This window comes from Perca flavescens, chromosome 3 (genome assembly GCF_004354835.1).
Source record: "Perca flavescens isolate YP-PL-M2 chromosome 3, PFLA_1.0, whole genome shotgun sequence".
Classification (NCBI taxonomy): domain Eukaryota; kingdom Metazoa; phylum Chordata; class Actinopteri; order Perciformes; family Percidae; genus Perca; species Perca flavescens.
This window is the reverse complement of record NC_041333.1, coordinates 25655853-25673013: the sequence shown is the minus strand read 5'-3', so window position 1 is coordinate 25673013 and position 17161 is coordinate 25655853. Positions and strand designations below refer to the sequence as shown.

Below are 17161 nucleotides of genomic sequence, written 5' to 3'. Positions count from 1 at the left end.
TCAAAAAATGCTATTCAAACACAGTTCTTGACTTCCCTTCAGGAGCTCACAGCATATCATGAGAAAGTAAATTTGAAAAGCAGCCAGTGTTATATCAAACAGGCCCTTGGTGTGCAGGATAAATAAAGCTTTGTTGGTTTTACTGACACAGAGGTTGAACCCGCCTTTTTTCACAGTTCTTTTAACACAGCCTGCAATTTAAAAATTAATACTGTGGGAGGAAGATATTTTACAACACTTTATTATAATCAAACAAAGTCCAATGGTCTCCAATTATGGAGTAATTAAGTTTATAAATAAGTTTCAATGCAGGTTAATGATAATGTTACTAAATTGAACAAAAAGGATTTAAAGAATTTCATAAATACAGTCACTAAATGAAAAAGTGGTCTGTAACACTGCTGTGTTGGGGTCTTCTGATAGGACACAAAATAACATGTTCACTGACTGACGTGTGCCACTTTTGGGGGTGTCAGTGCCTGAGTATACAAAGCTTGGGGCGATCGCCTCAATTGTGTTCTCCCCAGCTATTCTCCCCTCATCCTCCTCTCTTCATCCACACTCCCCTCTCGCCTCGTGTCCTCACTGGACATCAACTGTCATGCCATAGTCCGGACTGCTGGCAAACTGAATCTTCCCATCTGTTTCCTGCTCTTCAAACACTATGACCTGTATTAAATCAAAAAAATACCAGCTTAGCCGAGGTTATGAAAGGAAAGTAAGTGGGTGGTTGAGCACCAAAGAAAAGTTGAGAAAGGCAAGAAGGACAAACAGAGTAGATATGCTACAGTAGATGTATAAGGCCTTTTCCAGAAAGTGCTCCAGACCAACAATATCAAAGCTACAGGGTGATGAATATCAGTAGCTGTGTACTCTAACATGTTGACCTGGGAATGTGCTTTAAGTCTGGCGTATTAGCGGACGAGAGTGAAGGAAAGAGATAGGACTCAGAAAACATGTACATCTGTGACGTGTGTGCACATAGTGGATACCTAAAACCTTTTCTTCAAAACGTATTTCAAGGACGCCTGGAGGAATTTGGCAACATGGGGATCTAAACCTATTATGTACCAACTTTAGCCAAGATTGGATGATATTGTCTAACAGTCCTCTATAATGGGCTTAGTAGTTTTTTAAATATCCTGTTAAATAACAAACATATGGGACTAAAGACACCCTTGCTGAAAGGTTACCAGTGCAAGACAAGTGTTCCTGTGCAGCGCTGTACATCACGTAACAATTTTGAGATCAGGTCATCAATGCGAAAGTGGTTTAAAAGTCTCCCGAATAATTGAATGATGAGCACCTATAATTAAGACAGAAGTACTGTACCTGGTTGTCCCCCTTGTGAAGCCAGAGACCTGGGACGTAGAGGGTTTGCTGAGGACCGATGGACCAGTAGCGACCCAGATTCTTGCCGTTGATAAACACTACACCTTTGCTCCAGCCCTGTGAACATAACCAGTGACTGTTCACCATGACAACAGGCAGGTTCAGCCAACTGAATGCTGAATAAAGAAAAGAAAAAAAACATGTTGAGGACTACCAACAACACATGGCAAGCCTTTGTTTCTAATACGATTAGCATCTTTTGCTTAATAGATCTTGAGCAGCTCTTCGCTTCGCTTCTCAACATCCAGTGACTTCGGCAATGGAAAACTGAGGGAAAGTTACAAGCTTAAACCCCCTGAGTGATGTACAATATAAGAGGAGGGTAAAAAGGCCCTTGTTCAATCAATAACTGCATTATGTAGAATTGCATAAAAAGTGGATCATCAACAGAACGTCTTTTTCTGTAAAGACCCTTCTAAGATGTTCTCGGTTCTCACAAATGACATGCCAGTGAGCTGGCACGTATAAAGCTTCTAAAAGAGACTAATTTAGACAAAATAATGCCAAAGTGCCAAAGTATATTGTAATATTTCAGTCTTTCTGAAGGAGGTATAATAACTAATCATATTGTAGGCTAAAAGAGAGATTCCTCTATCTATGGGGTGAAGACAGCTCACAGGACCAGAACTGTATGAATAAATATCAGTCCTGTGCTGCCAGAATTGTCTGGCCAAAGCTCAGGTAACATATACTTAATAATATACAGCACTTACATATGTGAATTATCTATGGAAGTACAGCTCGATTTCTGATCAATCTAGAGGAAGTCAAATATCAGAATTAATAAATGTCCTAACTTGATTTTCAATGTGAATCGATGAGAGGTTGTGGAAAATAACCCAAACACCAGTCAATATACAGTAATCCTATCCAATAATAAAGCCCAGGAACCAAATATGGTACTATCCTTTTTTCCAATGTTCCATTTTTGGTTCAGATTTTGTATTGAGGTATTGATCAACTTAATGTAATTGTCTGTAGTTTGTAGTGCTGCTGTACTGGATTGCAAGCCCACTGGCTGTCCTACTCACAGGGAGCTTGATGAAAGTGTCTTTAGGAAAACTGTTCACATAGAGTCTGGCCTGGAAAAACCCTGGGAAGGAGGGCCGCTGATGCATAGACATCCAGTGGCCTGAACTCTCAAGTCTGTAAAAGGAGAATACATTGCATACTTTTCATTTTGCTCAGATTACAGATTACACTCTTCTTCTCTAATGTATTGCTTGGATGCAGTCTTATGTAGTTTTTCCTCAAAAACTCAGTTTTGACTTTTAAAATGCAATAGCATTTGGCATGTACAAATAGTAGATTCTGATATTCCACTTTGTTATTACTTACTTACTTACTTTCTTCTTCTTTTATCATTATTATTATTATTATTTAGCCTTATGGTAGGTGTGTGTGTGGTGTGTGAGCCTGCGTGCATGTGTGGAATGTTAATGAACCATTTCAGGAGCTGCACAGCAAACTTTGTTGTAAAATGTGCAATGACAATAAAGGTATTTCATTCTAGGTGTTCAGCCAGCAATACACGGTGTATCATGTCATTCGTATTAATATGCCTACAGTAAATGTCAAGTGAAACTTTGGACATGGATTGCAGAGGAAATATTCAGAATCACTATCTTTGTTTTGGCTATAGGTTATATTTTGCCTCCAAGTACATTCAAAAGGTTGCCATAATGGAAGAAAAAAATACTTCCTCAGTTATGCTTTTTTTAGTGTTCACTTAGACGGGGCTTCAGGCCTTGACATTTCCAAGATGGTGCTGATGTTAAAAGATTGCAATTTTTCAATACATGAAGAGAGAAAAATGTCTTGAAAATATATGTAGTACAAATACAAACCTCTGAAGAAACAAGGTCAGCTAATCCTAGTGACCTTGATGTTTATGTGTGCAACAAATATGAGTTGCATACATAATGTAATCAATATAAGGAATTCTAAATATCAACATATAATAAGGAAGGGTTGTGGATGATGTTTGACTTACATCTTGTGTCAGTGGCACTAATGCTGCATGGGATTAGCAATGTAGAAAAGCATTTTAATATTGTAATATGGAAACAGCATGAGAGAAATGCATTTGCACCTTGGGGTGCACTGGGTCCTGCCAAAATGACCTAATAATACTTGGCTGTTATGGAGAAATTACCAGACCTAATGACTATTATTGGGATGGGTGCCACATTAAAGGTCTCCCACCATGTTTGGAAATTTGCAAAAGACATTGTGCATCTAAGACAGCCTTTGGCTTCTAACAAATATTAACATGTCCGAATGTAAATCACTTGCACCATTTCACATTATTCCATTGTATAGCAGTCAGTGCATGTGTGTACTGGCACTGTGCAAGGTTTAAATGAACAGTTGTATGAAGCCGCTGTCTCGGTGTTGATTCAATGATCTTGTCAGATCTTTGGTAAATATATTGTAGTATTTATAAAATAAATCCTGTTTAACATTTAATTATTGTTCTTCTTTGTTGATGCAGCACGTTTGGCATAATGCTGTAATGACTTTCATGACTGCCTCAGTGAATGCATTTTTATCTTTTGTGACCAACATATGAACTGATTTCATGTAGTGTTTTCATTATTTTATTCACCTGGAACTTAACATTAGTTTAAATTCTGCTACTACTGTGTATTGTGAACACCGTGTGCTGTCACTGTGAAAAAGTAAACACCAGCTTGATCTGCCTACTTTAATTTTAGCAACAAAAAGGTAGAATGTGGAGCCTCTAGTCTAGAACACTGACAACAGCAAAGATATTCACTGACTCCCGCCATGTGGTCTACCTACTGTACTGCTTATAACTTAAGATGTTTAACATAAGACACTGAATTAGCTGTGGGATGGGCTGTGTTTTGAGTTCTGCATTTTGTCATCATGTTCCGACTGTAAATTTGTTAATCAGGAAGATAATCGGCTGGATTGAATCAGGAGGAGGCAGACTTAATGACAGAAAAACACAAACATGTAGGGAAACAGGGTAATAATTGAAAGACACAAACCTGTTTACAAAGCCTGGCTTCATATCCAGACTGCGAATAATGAAGTCACTGAGGGGGCGCTTGTTTAACTCGATATCTCCCACAAGACCTGGAAGGTGAGTCAAAGCTGCTTTAAGTTCTTTTTATGGATCTTAAGACACTGTTAATTAGTTTCTGTCAAGGTATCTAATTAAAAAGATCATTCAGCAAGACTTTTGCTGACTGGAACTTCTACAAAATCCGTTTACAGAACAACTCGTACCTTTGCGCTGGTCATCCAGGGTTTTCCCATAATTCACTCTTCCACAGTTCTCAACCAGTAAACTTAGAGTTCTTTTTCCCTTTCGTGGAAAAATACATAAAACATGAGAGGCATTACTGAAATACAGCAGTATTCCTTAATGGAAAGAATAAAAAAATAAAAAATCCTTTCACTTTGTCTGGCTTTAGTAACTGATCAAGGCCAATCTGAGTCTGCACTTTTCTGTAAGGTTGAAGTTTACTATTTAAAAATTGGGTGAGGGTATTTGTAATACCCCCTCTGGTACAAATATAAATGTATGGTATTTGCACCCCTGTGCATTTACAGTACCTTGGCATATATTTACACACAGTTATCCATACTACTCATGTATTACACCTTTTTGGAATATTATCGCCCAGACATTCTTGCCCTAACCATAACCAATCCCACTCCTCTTGCCTAAACCTAACCAACCCAACCAGAGCAGTCATATTAATGAGTCCTACCACCCTGCAAAAAAGATTTCGCGTTCACGGGCCCTGACTTGCGCAATTGCATGCAAATTATCTGATCCAAAATGAAAAAAATTAAATTGCCTCACCAAGGAATTGAACTTCAGACTCCCAGACCAAAGCTTAGGGTTCTAACCACTCACCTATAAATTCTTACTGGATGTCATGCAACTGTTTATGACTTGGTGTCTTCAAGCCTTGGTTGCTAGGTAACCATACTGTATACAAAAAATAAGTAGGCTACTATGGTACTACCTAACAAACTAACGGTTGTATACTTTCACTGAAGACAGAAAGCGCAACTGTCAATTGTTATAAACTTTAGAGACAAAACTTCCCTAATATGCCAGTTTCTGCGGTCATGGAAGATGAACGTCCGCCATGATTTCGGTGCACGCGAGCAACATGTTTTTATTGTTACGTCACAGGGTGTGAATAGCTTAGCTGTGTGGCCGAGGCTATTCGTACCGGGGGTGCAAATAGACATTCTGTTAAAAATTTGTTGAAATAAACGGTCGTTTGAAGGTTTGCTGATGGCTTAATACTGGGACCTAATAAATATTTAAATAAATATTTACAACTTTATGCTTTTGAAAGTAGCTAACAGCAGACTAGGTCTTAACTACATACAGAAGACACACACACACACACACACACACACACACACAGTACCTTCCCATCAGGGAGTGGAAGTTCTTGCGTCTCATAATCCAGAACACCAACAAAATGTTTGTCCACAAAAACCTTTGAAGAAAAAGATTGTAACAAATATTTTTTTTTAAAATGCCACATCAGAAACTATTCTTGCTATTTCTATAATTATCATTATGCTTATTACTACAATCAGTAATTCACTGAATTATAAATAAAAACTTTTGAAAACTCCAGGCTCCCATGTTTGATTTTAACACCAGAGCAACTGGTAGCAGCCTGAGCTTGTTAATAGTACTCCACACGTACAGTACACTGATCAGGGGTGTGATTTCTAACAGATTACAGCTTTAAACGTTCTCACAAACAAAAGCGTAAATGTGTGATTGTGGATGCATTATGTTGCCGTCTGTCCTCCTGTCTTTACCAGTGCTCGGTCTCTGATGTTGTTCTGTGAGTTGAGAGTTCCTTTGCTGGTCATGGTGGTCTCATACAGAGTGTAGCCGTAAGACTGACCATTGTTGTTGTTGACAGGGAGATTCTCCATGTTCACCGGCCTCTCTGACTTCAAAGGCTAAAAAAATTAATATGCATATAAATAGCTTAAGATAGACACAAGGTTTGTTGTTGATACAATGTACCTTAAAAATCCTGTTTTAAAGACATTTTCTTTTTCTTTTTTTACGTGAAGATTGCTGTATTTAAACATACAATATGTCATTTTCTGCTGCAAGGGTTCTCTCAATCAAAACAAAGGATGTAAACACGGACTTTTGACAACGTCGCAAAGTGGCATTATGGGAGTTGTAGTTTACGTTGTTTAACACAATTGCCGATTAATATATCTGTTCACAGATGGGTTTATCCATTACAGGTTTGTCCATGTTATGTTTATTAGCGTTTATTCATGTCATTCTGATAAAATAGCTGCAGTTTCCCCCACATAATTACATTTCTTGATTCAGTTTGTAGTGGTAGCTAGCTACTTGACCAGTTAACGGGAAAGCAAGCTAACATTAGCCAGCAGCTAAAACCACAAAAAAAATTGTTTGTTGGTTTGTTGTAACATTACTCAACGCCGCTGAGAGACTTAGTTCGCGGCTGGGGCTGGTCGCCGAGTATCTCCGGGGACAGGAGAATTTCAGCACAACACCAGCCAGACTCGGACGTGTTATTTTGGATCGCATGTAACTTCGGCAAGTCCCGCCCTACGAAGCAGCTCGATTGGTTGGGGCTAGGCATTGACCTTGAGTGGTTAAGGTTAGAATAGCCGATTGGTCAGGGGATAGGACCTGAACAAATCGGGTTACGTTACCTTGCGTAAGCATAGACGCCTGGCCAATAGTAGTGTGTGAATGCTATTGAAGGGCGGGTCTTGCCTAGAAGTTGCATGAGTTCCATATTAACACGACTTGGACCTGGGGCGATATGGTCTGTTTCCCTGACGGAATATAAAGCTTTCTGTTACTGCCGTTAGCATCATTATCACCCGGCGCTGGAGTTCAGGTTAGACTGTGGATGGGACCGCATTTTTCTGTCCGAGCAGTAACCAAACCCGACCGGTGCCCGACCCAAGCCCGACACAGATAAAATAATTTTTTTCTCATACTAATGACACATGTACGTTTGTTTATGTGGAAAGCCCGCTTTTATTAAGCAACTGTAGGAAGGCATTCGGAAATGTCAACAGATGAGCGCATCAGCGCTCACGGGGCAACAAGCGCACGTTAATCTCCTGAGGCCAACTTCTTTTTAACGTCTTCCATTGTTGCGCTGCCACATGTAGCCTAATATGCACGTTTCGTTGTCACAGCTACATAAAGAAATTTCCGCACACAGGAAGATGGATGTTAGGGTAATATTTAAAATTTATTTTATTCACAAAAACAAACCTTTGCATCAAGTGAAACAGGCCCATTGGCTATCTACATAATAAGCTGTTTTAAATTTAAAATGTTCAATGCCTTATCGCTGTGATGTGACCGAGCCCGACACAAACCCGAACATCATTTCTAAATATCTGTCGAACCCGGCCTGGCCTGTTGGGTACCGTTGGGTCCCGTTGGGTCCCGTTGGGTCCCGTTGGGTACCATTGGGTCCCGTTGGGTCCTGTTGGGTACCATTGGGTCCCGTTGGGCTCAGGTCAGGTATCCATCCTAGTTGAGATTGCTGTACGTTAATAATAATGTCTGGCTGCTGTGGATGTGTTGTGTCCCTGGGGGGGTTGTCCGATCTCATCCCAACTGAAGTCCCTTAGCGAGAGTGAGAGTGAGGCAGAATAACCAGGGTGGGATAGCTGGCTAAATTAGCATTTGATTTGTCTTCGATCTATAGCTACAGCTAATGTTAACGATAGCTGGCGAACGTAATCGTGGGTTAGCCCACTGCTGTTTAATGTTAACTTTACCTTGATTAAAACAATTATACTTAAAATAACTTAATGAGTGTGTTGAACGATGTTGTAACCTTATAATGTTCCCCACCAAGCATTAGCATGTCAACGTAGCACATAACGTTAAGCTGGATCGATCGATATTGAAATGTATCATAAATAAGGTCTCTTCTGTATTACTGTGTTGTTAATGGCATGTAATCAATGACAAAATGATGCCTTTTTGGCAAAAAGCAAGCTGTATTATGGTTACTGAGTATTGTTCTTTCTGTAACATTGTTTGATTCATAATTACTCCCAAACAAATCAACTGGGTTCCCGTGTTTTGACGGAAGTTAGAGTAACTAGAGGGGTACAAGGTTTTATGATGCCACTGACAGGCAACTAAATGAAACGTCCTGTGTCATTAAAATAAAATAACAGATTTTACTGGGTTTGAACATCGTTGGAAACATTTGGGATAGTGTACACAACTCGACAAAATATATATAGTTGTTTTTAGACATTTTTATGCAGAAATGTATTGTACCTTTAAAGGGAACACGCAATTTTGAAACCACTCTCAATGCAGATGGGATTGTATGATTCCCACTTGCAAGATGGCTTCACCCAAAGTGACAATTTATCAAACCTAATGAAGCTTTCCTGTCTGGCGTTCAGAGCAATTCTTTTATTCAGCAGCATTCTTTTGCATACCCTTGGGAGGTGCATTATGCACTCTTCACAAGACAATAAACACTCCCTGCTATGACACAATTAACCACATACTTCCAAACACACAGATACAATATCAAACTCAGACATCCCACTCAGTCTTTCTGAAACCTCTGAAGAGAAAACGCTCTTTTTAAAACAAGTGTGTGTGGCTGGTCAGGGGCGAAGTAATTGTCGTCTCAGAGGGAAGCAAATTATTGAGACGGGGAGTGAATAATTAATGTTGTAAGCGACTGCCAGACGTGCTACATCTGGTTTGAATATAAATGCCCCTGAAGAGCATGGTGTAAATGGCTGAACTATACTGGTAGACATGAAACTGAATAGACTCAATGACACCTTCGAAACAGGTTTTTAACCAATCACTTGGCGAGAAAGTTTCTGTTGCATTTTATTTCTACAACAAACTGCTTTAAGCCATTAAGCTGCATCATTTGGTTGCTGCTTGTCACTGAGCAGGCCACTAGTGCAGTCAGGAGAGAATGTATTGCTCAGGGGCACCTCATCAGCAGTTGTTCATTAACAACCACGATTCAATTAGATTTTCGATATTTATTTTTTTTCCAGCAGGGACAGCAATGCCACAACAAGAGCCACTAGATAACAGAAGGGTACTTTGCAACAACAGTTTGAGTTTTTCTGGGGGTTTTTCAGTGACAAAATTTAATGCACCATTAATTGAAAGACGTGTACCTGAAGGCACCATGGAGTCCCTTCGGCACGCACATGCTTTACCTTTGTTGTTTGTTTACATACAGTAACTCTCTTACAGGAAGGCAAAATGTTGCCACACTGGTGACTTCAGGGAAGCAGGTGTCTGAAAAAGTCAAGCTGCAGGCTAACAGCTGGTAAGTTACGCTGTGTCTGTTGTTGTCTTTTTCTTGGAGTGTGGAGAGAGAAAAAAAATACTGGGGGGGATAACCGCCCCTGCTTCTGATTTCGATAAATTTTCGAATTAAAATCGTTATTGTGATACCCCTATTTGTTATCATTTAGATAGACCAAATGACATCTTGGAAGATGTGCAGAGGATATTGAGGGTTACTTCATATATGATGTCAATAGAGATACGGTAGTGATTTGCTTGAGGTAATTACTGATATTGGGGGGACAACCTTCACCCATTCATCTTTGGGCAGACGTGTCTGTATGCTCATGGTTGTTCCAGTGTCATGAAAGTTTGTTCATTGTTTGAATAAAGCTGCACTTGATTTGTAATCATCGGACTGGTCATCATCTTTGAGGTCTCCCAACATCATTTCTGAATCATCACCCGATATCATTTGGCGTCACTGAACATGTGCAGATTCAGCGAAAGGTGAGTGAATATTTATTCCTGTTGAATGAAATTTGCTCTCTTTTGTTGCATATCTGTTAAAGAACCGGGTGTGGGAATTGAAATGAGGGAGACATGATTTGGCTGTGGAATTATTAATTGGGTTACGCTAAAATTGATGAGTGTAATTCCAAAAAGTTTAAATGGTGTTTGAATTGTTGAAGCTGTTGCCATAATCAAATCTAACCTGTGACAAAGTGTTGGCCAACACGATTAGATAGATTGTGAGCGAGGTTATTTGAAGATTCGGGTCGCTTTTTGCTGACAGTGATAAGACCAACGTATAGTGAAGCATTGAGGGACAGAAACGCATCTGTTGTTTTCTTGTGATTGTAATAGGGATGAAAGAAGCCCTGGTGTGCTTGTGGCCCAATTGATTAATGCGTGATTTTGGTGCGGACTTCTCTGTGTGATTGGTGCTTCGTTTTGGATGAGGTTCAGTACACAGAGTCGGAATGAATGTGATGAGTGATTGTGATACGTGATAAGGCGTAAGTGAAGTTTTGACTGGTTCAAAGCTAGTTATTTTGGAGTGCCCTGTAGACAGTTGGTGACGAAGACAGGGGGAGTTCGGGTGAATGTTTAGTTAGTTACACAGGAGAAAAAGAGGAAGTTAGGAGTTGAATTTGATTGGGGACAGAGCCGGTAAACAATTCAAAACTGACCATTATCCACTCCAGTTTCGAATCAAGTGCTGCGTATTTGTTGTGAGTTTTTGTCTTGTGTTGCTTTACGTTTTTTTGTCCTGGTTTGCTTTATATGTTTTGTGTATCTGCAATTTAAAAATGGGTCAAAATCATAGTAAATTATCTTGTCAAGCGTTAACATTAAAAATAAATAAAAATAAATAAAGGAAATAAGAGGAAATAAAGGAAATAAGGGTTAGGTCGTTGTTAATGGGGAATTAAAGCCCCCAAGGAGGCAATTTTTAGAATGGCCCGCTAAATCCTGGGAAGTCACTCAGTGAATTTTTGGGTCCGCTCCAGGAACTGAGAGGTTCCAGGACGCTGGGAGTTTGTAGAATAAAATTCAATGGTAAGTTACCAATCGATTCATAGGTTGACAAATTTATGTCCGAAGTAACCTCTCATTGAAATCTACACCTCAAAGGTAGCAAAAGATTTTGGAAAAAGTGATAAAAGGAAAAAGGAAACTGTAGAAATGCATGCTTAAAAATGCATGAATTAATTAAGAGAATTTAGTGTTTCAAGCTGGAATGATGTTGACTTTGTGTGTGTGGTAATGTCATTGCAGCCTGCACTGAGAAAGACTTCATTTTAAGGCTTGGACTTGAGCGCAGCTCAAATAAAGTGTTCTGTTTGTAAAAGTGGCGGTTGCTCGACTATGAAACTATGTGATTGAGATCTATTAAATGTATAAATTAAAGTTATGTTGACATATAAAAAAAAAAAAAAAAAAAAATGAAATAAAACACCTAGAGAAATGGTATAAGAATTCAAGCATCAGAAAAATTGGGAGGAAAAGTTAAGGATAAAAGTAGGATAAACAAGGCTCAGGCCTGAGAGAAGAAAATAAAAAATAAAATAAAAAGGGAAGAAAAGAAAAAGAGATTAACAGCTGGCATGTGTGATTTGTGTCTGGAACCTTGATACTAGTGACTGATCATCCTGAAAGAAGAAGAAACAATTCCAGCCTCTACCTCCATTGACAATTAGAGACGAGAGGACTAAGATGTTGGGTTCCAGAACATCACCTTGGCCATCCAACAGAGTTTGACCACTTGTTTTGAGTAGTGAGGAATCTAAAGTGATTTTACTTTGAATAAAATGATTCTAAATTTGATCATTGTATAGGGTTCTGAATTTTGCTATGGTTCCCCACTGTCACAATTACATGGACAGAATCAAAAGAAAAAAACAATGCCAACAGGTACAAGAGCGCAGGTGACTACTGTGATTATTTGTGTTATTGTTACCGAACAGTGGGGTTGTTTCTATCACTGCTAATGTTCACTGACTGTAAAATATGCCTAGCAAAGATGCTAACAGATTATAAGAACTACTGGCAATGGGTAGTGAACAGATGTAATATGTCATATCAACAGGAATAGGGAGCTTGTGCTACTGTAACTGGTTCTGTAAATACAGCCGTCCTCGGGCTGGGATAGACTTGAGAATTGCATGTGCTTTGCAAAGGCTCTTTAAGCAGTAGAATAATTTTTTATAAAGTACACAGACCACAACGGACATAATTAACATCAAATGCTCTTTGAGTTTATTTGATTGGCTTGTGTATATTGCTTATGGAGCAAATACACAATTTGTGTATTACTGTTGTCTGTCAACAACCCTCTGACTCTGTTTTGAGCATTGCTACATGGGTGATATTTATTATTTCTGTTCCTTCAATTTTGGCACTCTCTGTGCATCTGTGGCTTACCTTGTCAGTGAAATGCAGACTGTCCCACAGAGACAGGTGCTGGTGGATGACAATAGGCTGGTACGCTCTCCTTTCCTGATTAGAGGGCAGTTCAGGTAGAGGCTGGGCTGGAAAACAAGTTATTCTGTCTGTATATGAATTCATTTTCATTTTCTTTATCTTTTATTTGCCCAAGGGATGCAAAGAAGTCCAAACAAAGGGCATTTTGAAATTATTACAACATGATATATTGCCCATCTGTACATGTATGTATATACATTTGTTCTTAGGCAGAAATCTCTTAAAGGAACACGCCGACTCCGAGCGAACTCTCTGCTCCTCACCACGGGGCTTCTCAGGTGCTGCAAGCAAATTACTCCGCCCAAGTATCAGAAGTAGCAGTGCTTCGCCTTCTGAGAATAGAGTTCCCAGTTTGTATATGGTTAGAAGATGGCTGTCTGTCATGTGACCTTGTTATTTGTACACGCTGTGACTATACAAATCACAACATGTAAAAAGGAAAATGTTGGTGTTATTTTGGCACTAAGGGAGCAGTAGGCTAGATGGAGCTGGTTATCTCCAGCATCTGTACTAAGCGAGGCTAGCAGTGGACTTATCTAACTCTGGGGGATACGGTGAATAAGCTAAAGTCACAATACGTCGGCGTGTTCCTTTAAAGCAGCACTAGAGAACTTTTCCCGCTTCGGTCCCCCTACAGGTTAGAAGCGGAATTGTCCATTACGTTACATTATGCAAGTTTGCCAGATCGGGTAGCGGATCTGTAGTTCGAATGAACTGGACAATGTAATGTAACGGACAATTCCCTTTCCAACCTGTAGGGGGACCGAAACAGGAAAAGTTCTCTAGTGTTGCTTTAAAACTTGCCAAGGTAAGAACTGTTGCACCTACATACAGTATCACACCTGAGAGAAAGAAAGAGGGAGCCAGAAGAGGGCTGTTTTGCAAATTTAAATAATTGTAAACCATTTAAAGTGTAAAAGCAAACCATAGCAGTCTTTTGTGTACAGCTGGTACTAAGAAAAAGTGGTGATGTATTAACTTTTTGGCCTGCTTTAGCTTAACCAGCAAAACAACAGAGGAGGAGTCTTCCTCCTCTAAAGCCTTTGAATCACTTGATACCAATCATAAAAGTAACCTGTCCCTAGGAAACTGCTTTTAAGGTTCCTTGGGTGAGCCCTTTGCCCTCCAGAGCAGCATCCAGTGGTCCATGTTGCAAAACAGTCTCTTTACAACAATTAACAGTGGTTATCCTACCCTTCACTGCTTTTAAAGGTGTTAAAGTGTGCAGAGACACCAGCGGTCCCTCTGGAAAAGGCTTGACAGCATTTCCTATCACCAAGTGGTAACATCTGGATCACTTAAGGAAAGCTTTGAGGATAACGGCCAACATCTTTCTCCTAAATGGCTCGCTTACAAGCCAGTGCCATTGTAAGTATATATGATGTGTCAAAGCTAAGAGGGGAAGAGTGTCTGTTGAAAATACATGTCTATAAAACTATGTCACAGATTTGGAAAAAAGCCCATATTATCCCCAAATGTCCCTATAATCCTGTATGGAAAAGATTGTGTTATTTATTTGTCATTTGACTTTCCTCGCAGAATATGATGATGATTACAAGAATAAATATGTCAAATCATAAACTGCTTTAAGATAAATGGGTACCATCAATAGTGAGATGGCATACTGCAAGTACACAGACAGACTGTGTAGTGCAGATGTATGTGTAGCGTGTTTAGGTTATATACTGTATTTTTGTAATTTTTGACAGCTTTGTAATAATAAGACAAACCCCAAAGCGTAAATGTCACAGGCCTACTTTAGAGCCATGTTGTTGTCAAAGATTTTTGACAGACATGCTGAATCCATGCCAGGTTATGCAAAAACAAAATGACAGGGAAAAGAGTAAGTGACACACTGTACATGATTTGACAACCAAACAACATTAAAATGATCTAATTAAAGAATTGTGTCATGTGCTTATAGTTGCTGAGCAGAACAAAAAGCCTTTTCAGACTCTCATATCCAGGCCACTGCTCATTGTTCAGCAGACTACAAAACATAAGGAGTATTCACGCACATGCAGCTTTTCAAACTATCTTCAATCACCACAACTCTGGGCAAATTATTACTTTGTTTTACTAGATTCAATCCCAGATTGCCAAAAGCTACATTTTCGGTTGTGGCCACAAAACACCTGAGACTTCTGCCACCAACCAAAAACCCTTGTTTTACAAATAGAGAAAACTGCAAAAGACATAAACATGATAAAAGGCCTAGTATGTAATTTTCGCAATGGGTGGTAATTGAGGGTCTTTGACTTGGGCAGAAATCTCACACACATGCACAAACTAACACAAACCCATATCTAACCCGTGCTTGTAATCATATGCAAAGTTATCCTACTTAAGCCAACATAGAGCAGGTTCTACAAGGAGAATTAACTTATGTAAGTGGGGATATGAAAGGAAAGGGAGAGAAAGAGAGACAGAAGATGCGGGGCCTGACTCAGCAGCAACACACGACACTCACCGTGGTAGTGGCTGAATAAATTCCTCAGAAGATGGTACTTGGTGGTGTAATCCCCAGCCTCGGATAATGGAGCATCGTAATCTAAAAGATAATGCGCTATCAGAACAGCAGGCTCAGGAGCCGGAGAGAGGCAGGGATGCCTGTTAACGGTGGCAGATGCTTTCACTGTGCTCCCCTATCAAACATCTTGAGACAGCAGCAGGCCGACACATTTTAGGGTTATCTTGACAAAAAGTGTCTTTTTGAGGCAAAAAGGTAAAAGGCATTCACAGGAGTAAACACAGGTATGATGACTGCTGAAGGTCAGAGGTGGTCTTCCCTACTGGGGAACAGTTTTCAGAATTCTCCTCTTTTCTCAAGAACGAGGTCATTACAATGTTAAGTACCCTAGAGGAGAATATAAAACCAATTGTACCATCTTTAATTTACATTTTCCCGTGGATTTTATTAGGTAATGAATTCATTAATGCACACTGCATATTCAAATTTCAAAGCAGCCGAAGGTCAGCGGCTCAGGAGAAGGGATAGCGCCATCTACAGACATTTCAAATATCCTTATTATGTTTTAACCTGCCTCCACTATTCACATTTGTTTCAAGCAGATATGCTCAGAATGTACCTACTGACTATATTTCAAGAAGGTTATTGTTTGATGATTATGTGCACTCCTGAGTAAAATGTTTTTTTACAAGCTTATGGACTGTTTCAGCCTACTCTGACGCATAATCAGTGGGCTTTACAAAATCAGGATACAAACAGCAGATGTGTAAGTATCTCTGGCTATTAAAATGCAGTTTTGTGTTGAATGCTTGTGGCATTGAACCTAGTTCAACCCTGATACGTATATGATGTTTGTTTTTTTCTCCTAACTCACAAGGAATTTTGTTCATTCAAATGTTACAAAATGCTCGTCAGAAACAGATTCATGACACATACCGTAGCTTGTGACCATAGGTCTAGGTGCTGGCATTCCAACAGCAAACGCTCCACTCATGAAGCCAAAATTTGTCCCTCCATGGAACATGTAGAGGTTGATAGACATGTCCAGTTTAAGGATCTCTGTGACTACAGGTATCATGTCTGTCAAAAAATAAAAGGACAAATATAATTTACTACTTAAAAAGTCTATAATTTATCTTAATTATTCTGATATAACCAGTGAGTAAATCAGAGAATAACAAATACAATGCTAAACATTAAAACCCATGAATGACAAAATCAAAAACATATCCACTTAACTTCAGCTTTAACAAGCCACTGTTTCAATATTCCTATTGCCCTCAATTCCAAATCAATTGAAACAGGTGACAGACCTCAGTCCCACATACAATTACAGGTTACTATAATTTATTATGGAGCAAAGTTTGCACCCACAAAAAATTGCCTACCTCCTTGCACAAATTGGCTTCGTAGATTTTGCAGCGAACACCACAGAGCAAGTAATTAGGTATTTAAATTGGACTTTAGCAGTCAAATTGGACTGACTTTAATGGTTTGAATCAAGGACATGAGCCTTAATGAATAACAATTGAGCAGGGTGAGTGACAGAGCCAGACTCGGTTGGTTTCATGTTGGTGGCACTAGCTGTGACCAACTGCTGGGTGTGTTGCAGTCTACAGAGCACTGAACTGTCAAGGACATGAATCCCCTCTGAATATCCCAGCGTTCATTTCATAGCTGTGACACTTTCTGCATGGCTAGGGTCTTTTTTTCACCCTTTCCATTTCTCACTGAGGAAAAAATACATAATAAAGCCTTTCATTTTCAGAACATTTTTAAGTTGTGGTTGGCTGCTGGGAATGACAGAGAGTAAAAAGGAAGCTTGAGGCTCTGCACTGTGTTTGAAATGGGATGTTTCTGAGAGCACTCAAGATGCTGAGTGTGTGACTTCCATTAATCTTTACAATTGTCAAACAGGTGTTTTTATGAATGCATATTATGCATGCATATTATGCATTATGCATGTGGAAAGTTACAAAGTACATTTACTGTTA

At 39.4% G+C, this 17161-nt stretch overlaps 1 protein-coding gene across 5 annotated transcripts in view; it reads right to left on the bottom strand.

The window, feature by feature from the left end:
* Positions 1-225: 225 nt before the first annotated feature.
* The window catches only part of LOC114552731 (beta-galactosidase-1-like protein 2), a 24162-nt gene continuing 7226 nt past the window's right edge, over positions 226-17161 (bottom strand). The window contains exons 10-19 of one of the 5 annotated variants that reach the window (XM_028573740.1): positions 16104-16247; positions 15168-15248; positions 12638-12744; positions 6223-6369; positions 5817-5888; positions 4651-4729; positions 4410-4497; positions 2424-2538; positions 1333-1468; positions 226-669 (exon numbers count right to left, since the gene is read on the bottom strand). In XM_028573740.1, coding sequence (XP_028429541.1) covers positions 656-669; positions 1333-1468; positions 2424-2538; positions 4410-4497; positions 4651-4729; positions 5817-5888; positions 6223-6369; positions 12638-12744; positions 15168-15248; positions 16104-16247 — 983 coding nt within the window. In that variant the 3' untranslated portion in view covers positions 226-655. Of the gene's footprint in view, positions 670-1332; positions 1509-2423; positions 2539-4409; positions 4498-4650; positions 4730-5816; positions 5889-6222; positions 6370-12637; positions 12745-15167; positions 15249-16103; positions 16248-17161 lie in introns of those variants that run through there. The other 4 variants (XM_028573739.1, XM_028573742.1, XM_028573743.1 and 1 more) reach the window with 4 other exon arrangements.